Source organism: Notolepis coatsorum, assembly GCF_963971535.1.
Source record: "Notolepis coatsorum genome assembly, chromosome: 1".
Lineage (NCBI taxonomy): Eukaryota > Metazoa > Chordata > Actinopteri > Aulopiformes > Paralepididae > Notolepis > Notolepis coatsorum.
The window spans coordinates 109984506-109994896 of NC_140165.1; the positions used below are offsets into that span (position 1 = coordinate 109984506).

Consider the following 10391-nt stretch of genomic DNA (forward strand, 5'->3'; position numbering starts at 1 on the left):
CTTGATCTAAAAGGCATCTTTGAAAGAGAACCAGTTTTCTCCGTCCCTTCAAAAGAAAGATGGTTTGTACAGTGTGGACAACCTTCATGGCTCCGTGTGGTGTTTTAAAATACATTTTTGGACACATTGGAAGGCTATGGCATTGATGAATTGGCAATAAATAACCAGCACCATTTTTGGTAATCGTGAACGTTTATGAAAAGTGATTGGAGGCGTCAAATGTGTATCAAGGCAAGAATGACTTGATACACATGTCAAAAACGCTGGTATTGTATTAATTCTGTCAAGGGCAAGAATGTTCCACATCAACCCTGCACCTCTCTGATTGTCTGCTTCAGTCAAAGGGCCCTTTTCAAGGGTTTGATTCCATACTTAAGATCACGTTTCACTTTCCTCATTTGACGTGTTTCCAAATTAAAGTCTTTTCTGATGGGACTTAAAGGACCAGACCAGCCGGTGGGATAGGAGTCCTGGTCGCGTCTATTCTTTTACCAACGGATTTCCAGTTCCGCGTTCGCGTTCTGCGATCTGATTGGCCACTGATGTTTCTGGTGCGATCTGATTGGCCACTGACGTTTCTGGTCATGTGACATGTGCGCCCAATCGCGTGACGCTCCCATTTCCGCCTCAAACAGCAGCAAACTACCTAACGCCTAGTTTATCACTGGTTAAGCTTAGGCGACTCTTTCGAAGTTGGTTAAGGTTAGAGTTTGGAATCAGGGCTGGTGTTCTATCGCCCTGCTCTAAGACAAACTAACCTTAACCAACTTCGAACGAGGCCAGGAAGGACTTGTTTTTCATCCCATGGTGGTGGACCAGTGGGAGGAGTGGAGGAAAAGGGATTCTTTAAAGAAATGGAGATGTAGCGCAGAGTATTGGCAACTGACAAAAAGTGGTGTGTGTGTTGTTTAATTCTCAAACAGAGAGCAGCCTGGCGGAGAACAGCAAGCTGAACGGCCACGCCAACGGCTCACTGCTCAACGGGCGGGCCAGGGCCGTCAACAGCGGTTCGGAAGAGGAGGGCGTGGCCACCAGCTCCCCAGACGGGACCAAGGAGGCCATCCTGTCCCTGGAGCACCAGGCCGAGGGAGCCAAGGCCTCCGTCATGGAGGTCTTCAAGAAGGTGAGCCGTACCATCTGGGCTGCACGTCAGAAGCCTCTGAGGAGACGTGCAGGCTGCAACTGGGTCGTCAGGGTTAGCCTAGCTTAGCACAATGAATGGAAATGGACAGTGCCGGTTAGCCTAGGCATTGTCCAACTAAACGGCACTGTCCGCTACCATTCATTGTGCTAAGCTAGGCTAACCCTGACAACCCAGTTGCAGCCTGCATGTGTAAAACAGTCTCCAGATGGCTTTCTACTGAACGCACAGAGAGGAAACTGGTATTTATCTTCTTGTCTCTATCTGGAGAATTGATTGATTGATTGATTGAAAGTTTCATTAACCGATTGCAGAATGGGTACAATACAGTACGGCTCAATACACAGACCAGAGAAAGACTTTCGTCTTGTTTACATCAGGGTCCCCCATCATAACATTTATGATATACAGATATACAGTACTGTTTATTTACAGTTTCTAAAAGAGAATGTATACATTTGAGGGGGAGGAAACTGTACATTGTGGGGGGGATTTGGACATTTACCGGGCCAGTTTCGAATTGCGGCCTCCCGTAGGTGCTCTTTGAGAGCGGTTTTGAAGTTTGTTATCAGAAGACTGTAAGCTAATTTCCCCAAATGTTGGCGTGTTCTTTTAAATAGTATTAGGTTAGTATTGAGGGACGGGAGAGTGTTATTCATTCACTTCCCCGTCAGCGAGGAGAAGCTCGGACGAGGAGCAGCACCACACACTACTTCTGCCCTGTAGGCCTACATTGTTGTTTGTTTTGACAATGACACCCCTTGCTGCCGCTGGCTGATGGATTCCATTCCATTCAAGTTTTCTCCTCCTTTGCCATTATGTGTTAAAGGGATAGTTCAGATTTTTGTAACCCTAGTTATATTTCTCACTGATCAATGATGATGTTTAGAACTCTAGCTCTATTTCTTACTGATCAATGCTGATCTTGATTAGAACTCTAGCTCCAATTCCTACTGATCAATGATGTTGATTAGAACTCTAGCTCTATTTCTCACTGATCAATGATGTTGATTAGAACTCAACTCTAGCTCTATTTCTTACTGATTTTAACGATGATGTTTCTCAGGACAATTCCATACTGTTCCTCATACTAGCTCTGTATAGTTAACCACGAACCCAATGCAAGGTCAATGGGGTCGAGCTCCTGTCTGTACAGGTTGACTGAAGGCAACTGAAATTTAGTCCACAATGCACACAAAGTATTGTTTATTATTGTTTATTGGATCCCTGTTAGCAACCACAATTGTGACTTCCTGCGGGTCCACTCACAAAATACATAAGAGAAGAATAAAAATATCCAACATATACACACACGCAAAACGAACAATACATCCCTGACTCACAGCCTCCTGCACCAACACTAAAGGAAAACCCAGTCACCCCCGTCCCTCCCAACTTAAAGAAAATCAATGCAATTACTGTACACCCTGATGAAACACAACGACAAAAACATTGTATAATAGGATAAACTAAAACTCTGCTTAGTGAAGTAATCAAACTTAAACCCCAGCCAGAGCAAAGTATAACATAACAATATTAAAACAAGAAAAGAAAACATGTTATAGGATAAATATGATTTCAGTTACCTTCAGTCGGCATGTACATTAGTTTACATTAGTTAGTGGCTAACTAGCCAGAGTTGGTACAAGGAACAGCATGGATTGTGCTGAGAGAGGTCTCTACCAATCAACAACATTATTGGTAAGTAAGAAATAAGGAAACTGGTTCCAAAAATCACAACTTTATAGCCATAACCACTTTTAACTATGCCGTTATATTCAAATACTGTTTGAATTATGCTCTTAAATATATTATTATACTTAACCCCCAACTGCTCCAGTGGAGTTGCTCAGTGGCCAATGGTGTCGGACTGTGGTTGTACTGGGCGGCTCCCAGGTGTCAGACTGTGGTTGTACTGGGCGGCTCCCAGGTGTCAGACTGTGGTTGTACTGGGCAGCTCCCAGGTGGCAGACTGTGGTTGTACTGGGCAGCTCCCAGGTGTCAGACTGTGGTTGTACTGGGCAGCTCCCAGGTGTCAGACTGTGGTTGTACTGGGCAGCTCCCAGGTGTCAGACTGTGGTTGTACTGGGCGGCTCCCAGGTGTCAGACTGTGGTTGTACTGGGCAGCTCCCAGGTGTCAGACTGTGGTTGTACTGGGCAGCTCCCAGGTGTCAGACTGTGGTTGTACTGGGCAGCTCCCAGGTGTCAGACTGTGGTTGTACTGGGCAGCTCCCAGGTGTCAGACTGTGGTTGTACTGGGCAGCTCCCAGGTGTCAGCCTGTGGTTGTACTGGGCAGCTCCCAGGTGTCAGACTGTGGTTGTACTGGGCGGCTCCCAGGTGTCAGACTGTGGTTGTACTGGGCGGCTCCCAGGTGTCAGACTGTGGTTGTACTGGGCAGCTCCCAGGTGTCAGACTGTGGTTGTACTGGGCAGCTCCCAGGTGTCAGACTGTGGTTGTACTGGGCAGCTCCCAGGTGTGAATGGAACTGTGTGAATGTGAAGCAGGGCGTTCCTGAAAAAGAGCATCTGTGCTCAGCGAACCTACCCTGGGTAAATAAAGGTTAACATTTAAAAAAATATATATATATTATATTATAAAATGTCTATCTATTCTGTTTTTACCTGGCATTTAACTATTTCCTAGGGACTGCAGTTGAAAACTAGCTACCCAGCTAACACCGGCATATTTACAGTGGTGGTACTCTGTCTCATTACTGTTGAATAATGTGCACTGTCCCTATTCAAATAAACGTAATAAACTAAACTAAAAGGCTTAGTGTCTACAGTGACCCAACAGGCTGCTCTACTGCCTTAGTCTGGCATCAAGACCTGTTTGTCTTGATTAACGGCCTTAAAATAGTTAATTCAAGTACTAATCCTTCACAGGGAAAAAGTACATAATGTACATTATGTTATTATAGCCATAAGTAATATATTTACGTATTGTATGGCAAATGTAACATGTACATGTTTAAAAATGAACCTCAACTCTAACTATAATCATAGTTGGATAGTGGTGAGAGAACTTGCCCAGCGACTGCAATGATTGTTGGTTCAACTCCTGGTTGCGGCGTTTGTTTTGGACTTTTGCTGATACAATACGTAAATATTGTTCTAATAAGTTCTAATAATATTGCCAAATGTGAACATAATCGCCATTTCATCAGCACATCCCATTTCTCCAATTGAAAACATGTTGGTAGGACACACTTTGTTAGTTTGGGGTCAGTTAGGAGGACACTGTATTCCAGGTGCAGTGTTTTGTAGACTTATCTGGAATAAGTGTAAATAAGGGGCATGTTGCGTAGTTCCGGTTGAGTTGAACCCTCAAGTGTTTAGCCCTGTGGTGCGGATTGTTTGCACTGGTGACGACAAACAACCGCACCCTCGTCCGTCTGTTTGAAGTGGTCGCAGTCCGCTTCCAAGAGAACCCCAGAGCTCTTTGTTTGAGGTGAGAACACTACCGGATCAAAAGCAGGAAAATAGCCCGGGAAAGTAATGCGACTGATGAAGCCGACCTAACCTCAAACTAACCTAGAAAGACCCAGACTCTAGTCACCCAAACAACTGCCTCTTTGCACTGCTGCGGCCAGGCAAGCGCTACCGGAGTCTCGTGGCCAGTACAGAGAGACTCAGAAGGAGCTTCTATCCCCAGGCCATCAGGATGCTCAATGACTCCATGTAACAACCCATCATCTACACACATTGCATCCACATGCACACTCACTTTAGACACTTTAACCCTTTAATCGCCAAGGACGCTGTAACACGTCATTCCCCGCCATGCGTAATCTGCCAATGACGCCGTAACACGTCATTGAGATCAATATTTCAAAAATCTGTGATCATGATGGCAATCATATTTCTCCCGCGGAGACTTGAGATCCCCTGTTGATCTCCTCTCAACTATCCAACGGTTCAAGAGCGCCATCTGGTGGCCGATCGGCGGATCGCCCAAACAGCAAACCGGAAACGGAAACTGGTGCTCATCCAAATTCGGTCCGACCACTCGCTATAGCTCCCGGGGCTCCATCTTGACACACTGGATAATCAATCGCTCGCCCTAACTCAATAAACAACATGATTTGGACGTATATACTATTATACAACCTGGAGATGGATCGCATATTTCAACATCCCATAATAGCAATCTTTTTGCTCATCGCCCAACGGCCCGAGGAGACTGGGGTAAGTTTCAGCGTTTATTATTACCGTGTTCGATACAAACTGCTCTGATGATCATATCACCCACACTACATGAATCATCTAACGTTGGCCACGGAATTATAAACGACCCCCCCCCCCCCCATACGGTCAACATCAGATGATGAGTAGTAACTTCTAGAAGCACGTACATTTGAAATTTTTATCTGGCGCCGATCGCTATCAAACTGTATTTGATCATCAATATAATGCATTTAGGGCTATAAATCACGTTCTGCAGGGGAGCTCCAGTAGCTCACCGCGTACCTCGAACGCTATTTCGGCGTCGGGGACAACCGTGCGTGTCACGGATCTGGGGTACACGAGTTCGACTCCCGGACTCGCCGTATTTTCTCAGTGTCTTTCCCCCCATCTATACCCCATTCAACCTGTATCTGTCGGTCATACTTGACCAGAAAAAGCGATAAACGCAAAAAGAACCAGCTGACTGGTCAAAGTTTAAAAAAAATAATCACGTTCTGCAGAATGCTGCAGAAAACGATAAAAACATACTTATACTTTAGACCGTATTTTAGTATGAATATGTGAATGAAAAAGTATAACGTTGCTACACCCTGAACAATAGATATTTGATGTTGAATGGGCCATAGTAATGTCAATTTAGCAATACAATTTAAAAAGTTATAGCCCTGCAAAGAAGGGGAACTTCTCCATAGACAAATAGAGCTGGCAGAGGATGGTTGGTATAAGGATGTACATAAGCGTGGCAGAGAAAGGGTTAACTACATTATATTTATCTATTATTAAAGAGATTTGCACTACATTCATACCTCATTTGCAATTGCACCTTACCTCAAAGTTTTGTACCTCATTTTCTGCATTGTACCTCACTGTTTACTCATTTTTACTACTTTAGTTTATATTGTACTGTATATTGTATATACAGTATATATATTGTATATTCCTCTTTACTTACTATTTTTAATTTTAATTTTTTTACTTACTTTCTTACTTACTTTTTCTTTACTGTATGAAGCACACTCTCAGGGGCTCATACAGAACCAAGCATTTCACTGTAAAGTATGTGTATTTTATTGTGATATTTAATAAACAAACTTGAACTTGAAGCACTCGAGTGCTACCATATATTCTACTTCATCTGAATGTTAGACCTTAAAAATCTTAATAAGGTCTTGACTTAGGAAATGTGTCGTAGAGGGGATAGGAAGGATAGAGAAGTCAGGGCTTTCAGGCAAGTTGAAGTTATGGTGTTTGCAGTTTGGTTTATTTCCTAAGTTGATGTGGCCATTCTCAATATATGAAGTGCCAATATCAATTGGTTACTTCTTACATTAGGAAATGGCTAGGAGTTCCTCTGTGTATTAGTAGTGTGGCATTGTATGGGAAAGGCATTCTCCAGCTACCAGTAACTAGTCTAACGGAGGAGGTTAAGTGTGTGAAGGAGAGAACAGGGTTATTATCAGTGTATTTGATTAGGGAGTTACTTCTATGTTGTGATAACTTCTCTGTACCTTGTTTAAATGTGTTTGGGGGGGGGGATGTCCGGGCTGCAACGTAATCAGTCCCCCCACCAATTTATATGGAATTAATTATTTCATAGTAATTTTCCTTCATACTTTGTCAGTATGGCTATGAAATAGGTATTAAATTCAATGGTCTTAAAAAGGCTTAAATTAACTCTGCAGGAACCAACCCGTTCTCCATCTGAAAACCCTTTGGTAACAACACTGGTAACACAACACTGGTAACACAACACGCCCTCTCCATCTGTCCCTCAGATCTGGGTGATGGCGTTCTGCGTGACGTTCGTCTTCATCGTCACTCTGGCCGTGTTCCCTGCCGTCACTGTAGACGTCAAGACGCTGTTCCCAGGGAAATGGGGTAAAACCACATCACCACGCATTTACCACATCACCACGCATTTACCACATCACCACGCATTTACCACATCACCGCACATTTACCACATCACCACACATTTACCACATCACCACGCATTTACCACATCACCGCGCATTTACCATCATGACATTTATGACATAGGGACATACATGCCTTACAGGTATATAGTTTAATAGTACTGTTACATTTGTCACATATACGATATGCAAATATACAGTACTGTTACCCAGAGATCCTAACAGTAAATATATACATATGATGAGGAGGAGACTGTACATTAGGAGGGGGTGAGTGGGTGGTAAAAAAATATATACAAACGTGGGGAGGAGACTGTCCATTGTTGTTGTGGCATAATTGCGAAACGTGTTTAGTCCCTTGTTTGTATGATAACTTGTTACCGTTTAGTTCATGGTTCAAAGTAATGGGAAAAGGGTGCTAGCTCGCCATCAATCAGAAGCTAGCCACACGACTTGCATTCACGCTCTCCAGCACACAGCCTCCCTGCCTGGCACAACAACCACAACAGTAGGGTCTATAGTCACAGTCAGGACAGTAGGCTCTACAAGTAGGCTCCCTTAAAACGCTAACGTTATTAAAAAAAAAAATACAGTGGAGGTTAAAATAAGAATATGACTTGGCCAGAAAAAAAGTTCAGTCAGGAGATTTTTTTTTGCTTTAATCCCTGCATTTACCACATCAGCACACATTTACCACATCACCACGCATTTACCACATCACCACGCATTTACCACATCACCACACATTTACCACATCACCACGCATTTACCACATCACCACGCATTTACCACATCACCACGCATTTACCACATCAGCACGCATTTACCACATCACCACGCATTTACCACATCACCACGCATTTACCACATCACCACACATTTACCACATCAGCACACATTTACCACATCACCACACATTTACCACATCACCACACATTTACCACATCACCACGCATTTACCACATCACCACGCATTTACCACATCACCACGCATTTACCACATCACCACACATTTACCACATCACCACGCATTTACCACATCACCACGCATTTACCACATCACCACGCATTTACCACATCAGCACGCATTTACCACATCACCACGCATTTACCACATCACCACACATTTACCACATCAGCACACATTTACCACATCACCACACATTTACCACATCACCACGCATTTACCACATCACCACACATTTACCACATCAGCACACATTTACCACATCACCACACATTTACCACATCACCACGCATTTACCACATCACCACACATTTACCACATCACCACACATTTACCACATCACCACACATTTGCCACATCACCACACATTTACCACATCACCGCGCATTTACCACATCACCACACATTTACCACATCACCACACATTTACCACATCACCACGCATTTACCACATCACCACACATTTACCACATCACCACGCATTTACCACATCACCACGCATTTACCACATCACCACGCATTTACCACATCACCACGCATTTACCACATCACCACGCATTTACCACATCACCATCACCACGCATTTACCACATCACCAAACATTTACCACATCACCACACATTTACCACATCACCACACATTTACCACATCACCATCACCACACATTTTCCACATCACGCATTTAATCCTAATGCCTTCAGAGTGCTGTAGTGCTGTGGTGTTGTCTCACCTGGTCTCTCCTAATGCCTTCAGAGTGCTGTAGTACTGTGGTGTTGTCTCACCTGGTCTCTCCTAATGCCTTCAGAGTGCTGTAGTGCTGTGGTGTTGTCTCACCTGGTCTCTCCTAATGCCTTCAGAGTGCTGTAGTGCTGTGGTGTTGTCTCACCTGGTCTCTCCTAATGCCTTCAGACCGCTACTTCATCTCTGTGTGCTGTTTCCTCATCTTCAACATCAACGACTGGATCGGCCGCACCATCACCACCTGGGTGCGCTGGGTAAGTGTCCTGAAGTCCCCAACGGAAAACTTTGCAATAAAAATAAATATATATACATTGTCTGTTTTTAATAAGATGTCAGTCTGTTCACCTCATTCTAATTATTCTTATTGCATAAAAATGGGATTGTCAAGCAAAGAATTATTATTATTTATTAAAAAAGAAGAAAAAAAATAAATTGGTGTCACCGTATCAATATAATATCGGCATGCTAAATATCACGGTATAGATTATCTTCCCCACCCCTAGTGGACGGTAGGCTCAGAAGCTGTTTGTCAGTAGGACGTGCATTAGACATGAACGTTATTGTGCAAGGGCATCGATGCATGTTATGTTGAGTTGAGTTTATTTTATCTCGAACAATCAACCATATAATAAACACAATAAAAATTATAAACGAAATAATAATTTTTTTGTTTAAATCTTACATTCTTCATTAAATGATAAACAAATGAGTTCGAGAAGGAGCAGAAGGAAGCAAATGTTTATCTAGTCCTGCCCCTTTCTCACAATATCATACATGAAACAAAATCTCTTACAAACCTAAAATAACAAACAAAATAAACATCAATGAAAAAATAACACAAATGTTAGTAGAAATAAAAATATATAAAATAGATTTTTTTTAGAGCTCCTCCTTTTTGTACTCGTCAATGAGAGTTTTCCTATATCGATTTATTTTTTTATTTTATTTTTTAAACACACATATAAACAAACATGACAACACACGATAAGATACACAAGCATTAATATACAGTGTATATCCAACGAAATTACCATTTATACCAATGTCTTATACAGGATATACCCCTAATACCTGTTATCTAAAAACCTACACACATATGCTCTAGCTCGTACCCCCCCCCCCCCCCTCCCGGACCCCTCCTTGGATAGTACCTCCATTATCCCTCACTCCTAACCAGACACTACCATTATAAGCTAGCTTTTATTCTCTCCACCACTTCTAACCACATTGACATTTTGGATTCATTGAGACCCAGAATTCTTGCTGTAGATATTTCTTGATAAATCACATCGAGATATGTAAGAAACCAAAGAAACCTATATCGATTTTTGAACAGTACAATGTTCTTGCAATTTTTTTTTGTTTTTGTTTCTTCATCTAAGCCATTCCACAGGCTTTACACCACAAACTGAAATACACAAATACATGGCTCTGGTCT

The 10391-nt window shown here is 42.7% G+C and overlaps 1 protein-coding gene across 1 annotated transcript in view; it reads left to right on the top strand.

Annotated features, from left to right (window-relative positions):
* Positions 1-10391, top strand: part of LOC311247297 (equilibrative nucleoside transporter 2-like) — a gene marked incomplete at its 3' end in the record, with an annotated part of 116511 nt that overhangs the window by 94720 nt on the left and 11400 nt on the right. Inside the window, exons 9-11 of the mRNA XM_084337656.1 lie at positions 924-1123; positions 7105-7207; positions 9122-9207. Of these exons, the coding sequence (XP_084193782.1) occupies positions 924-1123; positions 7105-7207; positions 9122-9207 (389 nt within the window). The remainder of the gene's footprint in view (positions 1-923; positions 1124-7104; positions 7208-9121; positions 9208-10391) is intronic.